A 12,743-nucleotide genomic window follows, 5' to 3' on the forward strand; every position below is an offset into this window, starting at 1 on the left:
ATGGAGCACAAATCTAAAAACAATATTGTCTGATTAATGACTTCTATATATTGGCATTTTAAAACAAGTTTTTTTACATTTTTAATTTGACTATACTTGCCTAGGTTTTCTTAAAAAAAAAAAAAAAGAGGGAAGAGACTCAAATCCTTCCCATCGTAAACTGAACCAGTGTTATTTTAGTATCATATATTACAGCTTTTGTTGATATTTTAAATAGCTTTAAAATGTTTTCCATTTTCATTTTAAATTTCAGGTAAAGTTTTAGATTTATCAAGTTTTTTAGTACTTAAACTTAAACTTAATTTTATTTTAATTAACGATTTTATAATGGTTTTGGATTTAAGGCAATGATAATAACCCTGCTTTGACTGACCTTGATCATGACATTTAGACTTCAATTCTAAGTCTAAAGAGCAAGAATGTGCAAAATGTCATTATTATGCAATGTTTTAGATGCTTTAGATGTTTTTGTTTTTTTCAAGGAGCTTGGACTATCTTTATCTAAATACTAAGGTGGATATAAATGTCCACATAACCAAAATTTGCTGTGGGCCTTTACACGCAGACAGCCTCTGTGGTTAAACAAAGTAATAACATTTTTACAAATCTGATGGTTATTCAATAGCACAGAGGTCATTCAAAAAAACTAACAAAACTGTGTACCAATGAATTTTTCTCTTGACAAGGATTGACCCTTTTCTCTTGTTCAGTGCTTTGAGTCTTCAAATGATACTTCCTATAGTCGGTCGTAGGAGGCAGGAAAGCAATTACATGCTTTGAGACTTGAGTGTACAAGCAATATAAGGTGCACTAGATTTCCTTCAATTAAAGATTAATTAAATAAAACTGATTCGTTAATGAACAAAACACCATGACCACCAAAAATAGCTAATGCCAGAAACAACAAGTGACCCCTCTGAATGGTCTCTTTAACCTCCTTGTCACACTTTCAGTTCTTTATAACTTCGACTAGCAGTTCTCTAGTCACCATGGTGACAATATCAGGAGCCTTCATTTCCTTTTGATTCATTCTCGTCGAAAGGACGAAGAAATTGTCTGTAATCTTTAGATGTGTCTGCAAATATCAGTGCCAGTGCTGATACAGATCCTAACTGTATTCACTTTTATTATATCGATACCATCACTTTGCCATTATGTTGAGTTATAACAGCATCTTTTATCGGCTGCTATCGTTTCGAATCAATACAATGGCATCTGGACATCTTATTTAGACAGCTATGTTGTGATAAGAATATCTTCAATGTCAAGACTGTTATGTTGGGATCTTCTGTTAATCTTTGATGTCTAACCAAGCTCTCTAATCTTGTTTTAACATGCATGGGAAGTAAGGGCAACCACAATCCTCTCATCTGCATTAACAAAGACATCACATGCTGAATGATGCATGTTAATTTTTCCTCCAGACAAAAAAAAAGACACTCTCCAAACAAAACATTGTTATAATAGCAGCAGCATCGGATCATGACGGATCGCATTCATACCCTTGTGCTGAATGATCGTGGCAGTCCTCCAGCGCTGCTCATATGGCTGACAGTCGATATGTTGTGTCCGTGTCCACAGGTTCCAGAGGGGAAGTGTAGGTGATGTCCTTCATAAATCACATGGGTGTCATTTGCTGGCTCAAACGCTGGCTCCACCATCAGTGTTTTGTTTTCAAGTAAGATGAACCCTCTGTGGATCAAATTAAGATTAAAAAGGTAACAGGCAAATTATTTTGTGGTACACTAAGATAAGCATTGCTCAAACTTAGCAGTCTTGTAATGATTGTGATATGGACAATAATTACAGTTGAAGTCAAAAGTTTACATACACCTCGCAGAATCTGAAAAATGCTAATTGTTTTACCAAAATAAGAGGTCCACAAGAGAAAAAAATGATCCCGTTCAAAGGTTTTGTGTTTTTGAACCCTTTCCAACAATGACTGTATGATTTTGAGATCCATCTTTTCACACTGAGGACAACTAAGGGACTCATATGCAACTATTACAGAAGGTTCAAATGCTCACTGATGCTTCAGAAGGAAACATTGCATTGAAGTAGAATAAAAATTTGCAGATAATTTACTCACCCCCTTGTCATCCAAGATGTTCATGTCTTTCTTTCTTCAGTCGATAAGAAATTTTGTTTTTTTAGGAAAACATTTTAAATTTCCCTCCATATAATGAACTTCCAAAATGCAGCTTCAAAGGGCTCTAAACAATCCCAGCCGAGGAAGAAGGGTCTTATCTAGTGAAACGATTGGTAATTTTCTGAAAAATTACATTTATATACTTTTTAACTAACTGTCTTGAACCAGAATACACAGAGTCCACACAGAGCTAGACAAGAGCAGCAGTTGAGGTTAAAAAGTATATAAATTGTCAATTTGTTTAGAAAATAACAGATTGTTTCGCTGGAAAGGACCCTTCTTTCTCAGCTGGGATCATTTAGAGCCCCTTGAAACTGCACTGAAACTGCATTTTGGAGGTTAAATCTCATGGGCACCATAGAAGTCCACTATATGGAGAGAAATCCTGAAATGCTTTCCTTAAAAAATATTATTTCTTATCAACTGAAGAAAGAAAGACATGAACATCTTGGATGACAAGGGGGTGAGTAAACTATTTGTAAATCTTTGTTCTGGAATTGAACTTTTGTTTTAATGCACTAAGAAGGTGAAAACTTTTGGAATTTGAAGATCAGGATAAATTTAACTTATTTTGTCTTCTAGGAAACATGTAAGTATCTTCTGTAGCTTTTAAAGGGTAGTACTAAATGAAAAAAAATATTATATTTAGACAAAATAAGACAAATGTACACATCTTCATTTTTTTTCAAAAATTTACACTCCTGGTTCTTAATCCACCGTTTTTCCTTCTGAAGCATTAGTCTTAAATGGACAAATTAAGATTTTAACATAAAACTAGCTATATAATAGACCTACATATTACTATTACCAGGGATGTGCACTCTGAAGTAAGACCAATTATCGATAACAAAAACAACTCAAATTTTGAATTATGACATTTTGGCAGCATTTAGCCCATATAAGAGCTCTCATTCACAGAATGCATTCACTCTCACACACTGAGAGAGGACCAAAAAAAAAAAAAGACAGAGCGCAAATGAATGCATCGGAACGCTCCATCTTGAGATCTTGAGGCACTAAGACATGGTTCATTAAAAAACGTGACCCCAGAGACTTGGGGGGCTCATTTGACTTGTACCAGTAAGCAAACACAAAGCAATGCCCCTGTAACCACACAGAACATCACAGAAATTGCATACAGATGCAATTTCTGTGCAACCACCCACAATACCATAGCATTGTGTTGTTAGGTAAACATGGACAAGCATCACTTGCATTTCCTCAGAAAAAAAAATGCAATTAAGCTTTATGGTAAAACTTGCAGGTACTTTTCTTGAGGCGCAGGACACTTTATGCTTAAAGTATTTAGTGTGAAACCAAAAAAGCTAAAATTAACGGGGGAAATCATGAAGTCCATTTAGTACTTCATTCTGGCTACATGCTGCATGACATAGCTGAATAATAGAGATCTGAAATAAGATAATCTAATTCTGATATAATTATATTATTATCAGTACAAATATCATTGTAAAATTAAAGGCAGATGACCCTCCACCATCTAATAAGCTCTGTAGTCAATAAATCCAGTTTTAATATGTTCATTTATTTGTCTTCGTCCTATCGGGAAATGGGTGGATATGGATTTTTCTGCGGAATGGCACTGGATTGTATAAAATTAAATTTCTCCACCCAGTTCTATGACCAGTAACCCACCAGAGAGCGAAATGCTTGCGTTTTCAAATGTGTGAATTTACATTTGTGATATCCTTAATAATATAGCCTTGGGTGATAAAAGACATTTTGAAAGATATCGTTGAGAGATAATTGAATATGAAGGCTGTATGTATAAGAGCCACTGCTACAGAATTAGTTTGCAAGATGAAGAGTGAGTTTTCACTTGGCAATATAATAACAAGATAAAATAGATGAAAATCTGGAGCCATACTGATAGTTCAAAACGATGCTTGCAGAAGGAATGATAATTTAAATTATATCTGATGATACCCTCCTTGCAATTTATAACCAAGCTGCTAATATGAAACCTGAAAGTACTGAGCAGAGACAGTTCAACAGGATTGCAAACTGATCTACAGTATTGCATATTTCAGCATCTGCAGATGTAAATATTTCCATCTCACACCCCCACACCAGTGAGGATAAAAAAGCCACGATCACATTTACCTCGGCCTTGATTCACAGTAACCTTCTGTGTTCGGATGTGGCCTTAATATCTGCCTACCTGAAAGTCTCGAGGCTTGCGATAATGAAGATAAAGTAAAGACTTTCAGAACAAGTGTTTGGTAATTACAAGCAGGAGACGTTGGCTTTGCTTCAATCATAGGTCCGAGTTCATCTTTACCAATTTTGTCGTAAAGGTACGACATATTTACTGTAGCCACATGCTCCTTCTAATTACATTCAACAACATCGCTGAAGTTTTTCATGACATATTAAATGTTTTCAGTCACTTTATGTGCTTATCTTCAAGACAATGAAGCATAGGATGATACTAAAGCTTTTATTGATGTTTAATCTCACGGCTTTATAGGCTCTAAATGAACCTTCACATAGGAAGAGTTGTGAAGTCCACTGGAAACAATATCAAGGCAATAAATGTTTTAACAACTTAAGGTCTATAATAGCTTTCCACACTAAAGCACACATGCTTTAAAATACTTGTTTAAGGAGTTTTAATGACTTTGAAAATTGGAACTCAATATGGTTGAAATTACTGCCTATAGTACATGATGGGATAACGGAACATTATAGCGGTGATACTGTGCTTACCTGATACCAGTGCATGTACTGAGGCTGACATCAGAGTGTATGTATCCTTGGACTTCACCATGGTAATAGCAATTCATCTGTATGAAGAACGGAAAAATGTTTCAAGTTCAAAACATAAGTGCCAGGTTCTTAGTAATGTACTCTTTCTATTCATGTTGGTTTCATTTGGTTCTGGAAACTTATACCATTTGCATGAACATTTTTACTTGTGCATGTGGTGCAACTAACTAGAATATATTTTTCACTCCGCATGACAGTTTGCAACCTGAACTGACCTTGTCCCACAGTGACAGAGAGAGCTCAACTTGCAACTTAACAAATACTTTAAAATAGAAAAAGCACCAGCATATTAAGAAAACGTCTTCATCGGGTTGTGTTCTCATCTAGTTTTTCCAGCGTGTTTCTGTATTTGGTTGTGTTGTGAGTATTTGGAATGTGGTACTGTATTTGGTTGCGTTGTGAGTATTTAAAACGCATTTCTATATTTGGTTGTGTTGTGAGTATTTGCAGCAAGTTTCTGTATTGGAGCACGTTTCTGTATTTGGCTGTGTTGCGAGTATTTGGAGCGTGTTTCTGTATTTGGTTGTGTTGCGAGATTCTGAAGCGTGTTTCTGTTTTTCGTTGCGGGTATTTGCAGCACATTTTTGTATTTGGTTGTGTAGTGAGTATTGGCAGCATGTTTCCGTTTTTGGTGGTTCTGAGTATACGCAGTGCATTTCTGTATTTGGTTGTGTTGTGAGTATTTGCAGCGTGTTCCTGTTTTTGGTGGTTGTGAGTATTTGCACCACATTTCTGTATCCGGTTGTGTTGTGAGTATTTGCACCACATTTCTGTATCTGGTTGTGTTGTGAGTATTGGCAACATGTTTCTGTATTTGGTTGTGTGGTGAGTATTTTTTGCTTGTTTCTGTATGTGGTTGTGTTGTGAGTATTTGCAGCACATTGTGTTGTGGTTGTGTTGTGAGTGTTTTTTAGCTTGGTTTTGTATTAGGTTTTGTTGTGAGTATTTGCAGCACAATTCTGTATTTGGTTCTTTTCTGAGTATTTGCAACATGTTCCTGTTTTTGGTTGTGAGTATTTGCAGCACATTTCTGTATTTGGTTGAGTGGTGAGTATTTGCTGCTTGTTTCTGTATGTGGTTGTGTTGTGAGTATTTGCAGCACATTGTGTTGTGGTTGTGTTGTGAGTATTTTTTAGCTTGGTTTTGTATTAGGTTTTGTTGTGAGTATTTGCAGCACAATTCTGTATTTGGTTCTTTTCTGAGTATTTGCAACATGTTCCTGTTTTTGGTTGTGAGTATTTGCAGCACATTTCTGTATTTGGTTGAGTGGTGAGTATTTGCTGCTTGTTTCTGTATGTGGTTGTGTTGTGAGTATTTGCAGCACATTGTGTTGTGGTTGTGAGTATTTTTAGCTTGTTTTTGTATTAGGTTTTTTTGCAAGTATTTGCAGCGTGTTTCTGTATTTGGTTCTGTTGTGAGTATATGCAGTGCATTTCTGTATTTGCAGTGCATTTCTGTATTTGGTTGTGTTGTGAGAATTTGTAGCATATTTCTGCACTTGGTTGTGTTGCGAGTAATTGCAGCTAGTTTCTGTATGTGGTTGTGTTGATGCAGCACATTGTGTTGTCCTTGTGTTGTGAGTATTTTCAGTTTTTGTATTAGGTTTTATTGCAAGTATTTGCACTGCATTTCTGTATTTGGTTGTGTTGTGAGTATTTGCAGTGTGTTTCTGTACATGGTTCTGTTGTGCATGGTGCATTTCTGTATTTGCAGTGCATTTCTGTATGTGGTTGTGTTGTGAGTATTTGAAGCACATTGTGTTGTGGTTGTGTTGTGAGTATTTTTTAGCTTGGTTTTGTATTAGGTTTTGTTGTGAGTATTTGCAGCACATTTCTGTATTTGGTTCTTTTGTGAGTATTTGCAACATGTTCCTGTTTTTGGTTGTGAGTATTTGCAGCACATTTCTGTATTTGGTTGAGTGGTGAGTATTTGCTGCTTGTTTCTGTATGTGGTTGTGTTGTGAGTATTTGCAGCACATTGTGTTGTGGTTGCGAGTATTTTTAGCTTGTTTTTGTATTAGGTTTTTTTGCAAGTATTTGCAGCGTGTTTCTGTACTTGGTTCTGTTGTGAGTATATGCAGTGCATTTCTGTATTTGCAGTGCATTTCTGCATTTGGTTGTGTTGCGAGTAATTGCAGCTAGTTTCTGTATGTGGTTGTGTTGAAAGTATTTGCAGCACATTGTGTTGTCCTTGTGTTGTGAGTATTTTCAGCTTTTGTATTAGGTTTTTTTGCGAGTATTTGCAGCGTGTTTCTGTATTTGGTTCTATTGTGAGTATTTGCAATGCATTTCTGTATTTGGTTGTGTTGTGAGTATTTGCAGCGTGTTTCTGTTCATGGTTCTGTTGTGCATGGTGCATTTCTGTATTTGCAGTGCATTTCTGTATGTGGTTGTGTTGCGAGTATATGCAGCACATTGTGTTGTGGTTGCGTTGTGAGTATTTTCAGCTTGTTTTTGTGTTAGGTTGTGTTGCAAGTATTTGCAGCACGCTTCTGTTCTTTGTTGTATTTGCAGCATGTGTGTTGTCAAACTGATTAGGATTTTTTCTTAATTTATATGTGCTTTTTTTCCCCCATTTGTGGCACGTTGAGCTCTCTTACGGTCATAAAAAGATCAAATTATCTGATATGTTAAGAAACTTAAAGTCATGAGGGTCTGCAGTGGCCCCCTCTATGATTATTTCCTATATTATGCTATATGCTCTTTTTATATGTTGGTCGATGCATCACTTCGAAATGCTGGGCTTTTTTTTTTAAATATTAATAAGCAGTGAAGCAGTTTCAAAATAAAACAAATAATATTTTTATGCCAAATAACTACTGAAAGTTTTCTTTTCGAGAATTTTTTAAAATTATTTTTAATGATGTTTTATCACTACAATATTAGGACATATACTGTGAATTATTACTTTATGCAAAATACAGAAATTATGTTCAACATGGAAGTGGATGTTTGAATTGCATTTTTATGTTTGTTTTTTTTTTATCAATAAATCTGGACAAAACAAATTAAAATAAAATTTAAAAAACAATGTGACTGATCCAACAACCAGATGTGCAACACAAAAAGTTGAATTCTGGCCAACAGATCAAGTTAAAGTGGGGTTATTTCCAAAACCAATTAACCATAAAATTGGATCATTACTAACTGGAACTGAGATCCTGTTCAGGTGCAAGATAATGTCAGATAATGTTGGTCTTAAGGGATCATGTGCCACGTAGCAAAAGCCATCTTTAAGCAGCTGCCTGCTGATGAAAGCCACACGTTGCGGTGCCAGTAAGAGTAGTGTCTGCTGGTCTATTTCACAAGGAAACTATTCTCCCCTGTTATGGCTGGCACAAGCCCCCCCAAAGACCTTTCATGTGGAAATACCAATTGGTAGCCACAGGCTGGACGTCTAACTGCCATCACTCACACAAATGTTCACACACACTTACGCAGGCAGACAAAACCGTTGAAAAACACACCACTCTGTCAAAAGCAATCATCGCTTGATGGCAAAAATCCTTCACATCAGAACTCAGCTGTCTGAGGGAATTTTTGTGGCTACCATTTCCACATCTTTAAGCTTTAAAAGCCCAAGAATAGTAAAGAACGTACCAGAAACAGCCATAGATGTAGGATATCTAAACAGCTAGAGCTAAAAATGATGACTGACTAGCTAATGGCCCTGTTAAATAATACACTAGGCCTGCAAAGTGAAGTCTGAGACTTATATTAGTAAAAGCAGGCCATTTTTCTTTCATAATGTCCTGATTTTAAGGATCACCATTAAAAATACCAGGCTGCTTTTTCTACGTGTCTGCCTTGGATGACAGTTCACACATGTATCTGCTGAGAAATTAGCTTTTTAGACTGCTTTAGTGAAAATCATAATTTTCATATTTCAATATAATATGTGAAAAACAATTCTTGGAAATAAAACATAAATCATTTTTATAATCTAACTGCCACCTTTTGATTCAAAACATTGATATAAAGCAATTCCTCATTGCTGTTCTTTTTTCACTTCCATTTATTCGCATATGATTTTCCATTTTAAAAAACAAATTAAAGTATGTTTTTCCTTTGTGCAAATAAGATTGTCAAACAAGAAACTGTTTTATTATCACTTGCGCCAAAGCCTTGTCAAAGCTGTTTTACCTATTTTGGATGAATTAATCTTTTACAACAGCTTAATTTTTTTAGACCTTCTTGGCTTTCAAGACAAAAGATGTTCATGGCTATTTGGACGGGCTTAAATGATTATAAATAGGAGCTAAATATGCCCAGCAGGAATAATATAGTCAAGCCTACACATGCACGATTGGAAATGGAGGGATGGCAACATGTTGTCAGAGCTGTCAGTTGCGCTTCTTAGCATTAGTCTAATTATAAAAGTACAAAAGACCCAGCAGACAATTCAAATCAGGCCTGACAATAATGTCAACATGCTGTCCTCATGTCAACATCACAGCAAAGATTAATCAGCTTTCTGGGAAGACGGCCAGCTAGTGCACTAGTCAGTGCAATTTACCTTTTAAAGATTTTTAAGCATTGTATTTGACAGCAATATAGGAACAATTCACACAAAATAAAAAATGTACAGTTTTTTAATCCAAATGCCATTTATAAACATATTCTTGGAACGCAAAATGGGTTTATCCCTTTATCGGGCAAAGAACCATATTTGGTAACTTAATCAAACGTTTTTAATGGTGTTTGCATGCTTTCCATGAGATCGTGTAAGCACATGGATTTCTCCCAGCCAATCACTGGATGTTAGTCTACGTCACAGATAGCGACACCATGGCATCTGCCAATTGGAAGTTGCCCGGGGCATTTCAAACTTCAGCGTGCTTTCGGAATTAGAAAAATGCTGATTTACACTCCTACCTACTCCCACAAAACAGAAAAAGCATCGAAACGCACAATGGTAAGTCAATGAAATCACACATTATATGGTTGAATAGTTGTGTTATATGTTGATATAGACGTTGTTTGTGTAGGATTTCTAGAAATTAGTGAACGCTGTGTTATAAAAATGGTGTGATCATATTTGATCATACGCCCCGTTCAGGTAAGACCAGCTCAAGTAACAGTATGTCCATTTTTAGACATATGCTGTTCAGGTAAGAGTAAAGCAAGTGAGTTTTGTCCACTGAATATTGCACAGGCTTGCATAACATTATACAATAATCCAGTGTCAAACTTAAACCATTTATTGAAATGATCAAGAAATAAACAGTGAAAAATGTATAATTTTGGTCAGTTTTAGTACCTATAATAGTTTTTTATTATAATAAAATGGCATATATTGGTGTTTATTTCTACTGAGGGCCTAATTATTGCTAAAAGAAGTGGTACCACCAGAACGTATAGTGCTATTTTTGTTTTACTTGACTATATATTTACAATATATGTCATTATAATGTAGAACAATAGTACTCAATAGTGCATTGGATGTTGACACAGGTTTGTATAACATTATACAGTGATCCAGTGGGAAAAAATAAGACATTTATTGAAGTTATTAAGCCATAAATGGTGAAATATGTTTAACTTATAACAGTTTTTATTATAATAATTACTACTAAGTAGGGGTGGAACGGTACATGTATTCGTTTCGAACCGAATCGGTACGGGGGTCACGGTTCGGTGCATGAATTTAAACGGAGAATACTCGGTATGAAAATTAAAAAAAAACTTGCCTGCAAAATAATTAATGTAATGCGGAACTACTGTTAGATACGCGGGTTCTTTAGGGACAGCTAATATTTAGCCCCGCTTTAGCTCTGAAGCTCTGATTTGCGTCGATGCAGCCGAGCTCCGCCTATGTATGCGGTCTATCAGAGCCCGTCTACATTCTCTGGCACTCTGCAATTTTTTGTCAGCTCGACGGTCCATCATTGTGGTCCAGGGATTTCCTGAACTTTATGATTTGTCAAGCCCCCATTATTTTGACGCTAATAGAAGAAACAATGCATGTAGACGCATAGGCTTGGAGCTAGAGCGCAGCTGATGGTTGCTTAGAAACGGCAGACGCTTCCGGAGCGCAAGCGCCCGAGCGCTTTGTTGATCAGGAAGAAAGCGGTGCGCCTAGCGTTTTTCACGCGTTTTTAGGCGCGACATGTGAACGGCCACTTAGATCGCAAGTTTGGGAAAACTTCGCTTTTCCAGTCAGTTACAGTAGTACAGGCGAGAGAGTGGTGGAAAAGACGAGGACTGTGTGTTGCCGTTGTTCAGCGGTTGTTGGGTATGTGAGTGGAAATACATCTAATTGCCTTCTGCATTTTTGTTTTGCTTTTCCCTCCACTGTACCGAAATCATACCGAACCGTGACGTCTGAACCGAGGTACGAACCGAACCGTGACTTCTGTGAACCGTTCCACCCCTACTACTAAGTAGGGATGTGCATATCGATCCTAAAGTATCGATATATCGATACTGATGCGAGTATCAAAAGTATCGATACTCAAATTGAAAATATCGATACTAAGGTGTGTTTTATTTACCAGTGATTTTGTTTATATAACAAAAAGAAAGGAGTACAATGTGCATTGAATTGGATGCATAACCTATGTTGGAGAATTACTGTTCACGATAGAACACTTTTCCTACTCATGTGACCGCACGCAAATGATGCAAGACAGAACCAATCAATCACAGAGAGCATTCACTCCCTTTAGAGTCTAGACAATGCATTCAAACAGGGCTGTGTTTCCTAAAAGTATCATAAGAAATCATTGATGCTTTTGGGAACGACAGCCCTGTACAATGCTTATCAGAGGACAGAAAATAAAAACATGTTTGAGCTATTTCTCAATAAACAAACTGAAACTGAAGCTTACATAATTTGCATTTCACAAGTGCAATTACATTTCTTTAAATTAACACTTAAAGTTCATTGATCATGTTTTGTAGTAATGATGATATAAATTATACACTAGCAGAATAAAAATGTTGTATTTTATGTGTGCAACAGCCTGTCACTGGCAGCCCCTTATGAAACCAAGTATTTTCAACTGTAGGTTTTGTAGTTACCACTAAAATAAACATATTTTAACCACGTGTGGAAAATAAAATTTAATTAGTTGCATATTAAATGTTAAACTGCATTTCAAATATAAAGTGTAAAAGGTTATAAAAAGGGCATAATTACATATTTTACTCTTATTAATTTAATAAATGTAATAATTAAAAATTAAGTTTAGAAGTATCGTATCGGTATCGATATCGATGATACTGGCCTTAAAAATATCGGTATCGTATCGAAAACAAAATAAGTGGTATCGCCCATCCCTACTACTAAGCCATTTCATTATTGTAGCATAGATTGGTGTTTATTATTTCTGCTAAAATAAGTGGTGCCACCAGTACTTTGTAAATAAATAATAAGAAGTGTAAAAATAGCACAATTTGTGTGAATATTATATGTTTTCAGTAGATCTGCACTTTTCTTTCACAAACAAATCAATATATATATATATATATATATATATATATATATATATTCTTTTTTTATGTGTAAATAAAAGAAAATGTGTTCCTAAATAAATATTCTATGAATATTATGTATGTTTTGTATGTATTTTTATTTTTATATGTCTTATATTTAAAATATATACACATTTTTCTGGAGAAATAATTGCCATAGACCGGAGGAACCATAAATGGCAACTTCCTTTACCTTAATTTTCAACATAAAAACATATAATTTTTTTTAAGTCACAAAAGTTCAAAAGTCTTGTAATTACGTCCAATAACACTCTGGGGTTGAATTTTTGAATTTCCAAGTATTTCAATGAGTGCCCTATAAATGTTATAGC

The 12,743-nt window shown here is 35.5% G+C and overlaps 1 protein-coding gene across 1 annotated transcript in view; it reads right to left on the reverse strand.

The window, feature by feature from the left end:
- Window positions 1–12,743, reverse strand: part of adam12b (ADAM metallopeptidase domain 12b) — a 145,386-nt gene that overhangs the window by 76,709 nt on the left and 55,934 nt on the right. The window contains exons 5-6 of the mRNA XM_073827314.1: window positions 4,877–4,953; window positions 1,503–1,692 (exon numbers count right to left, since the gene is read on the reverse strand). Of these exons, the coding sequence (XP_073683415.1) occupies window positions 1,503–1,692; window positions 4,877–4,953 (267 nt within the window). The remainder of the gene's footprint in view (window positions 1–1,502; window positions 1,693–4,876; window positions 4,954–12,743) is intronic.

This window comes from Garra rufa, chromosome 21 (genome assembly GCF_049309525.1).
Source record: "Garra rufa chromosome 21, GarRuf1.0, whole genome shotgun sequence".
Taxonomy (NCBI): Eukaryota; Metazoa; Chordata; class Actinopteri; order Cypriniformes; family Cyprinidae; genus Garra; species Garra rufa.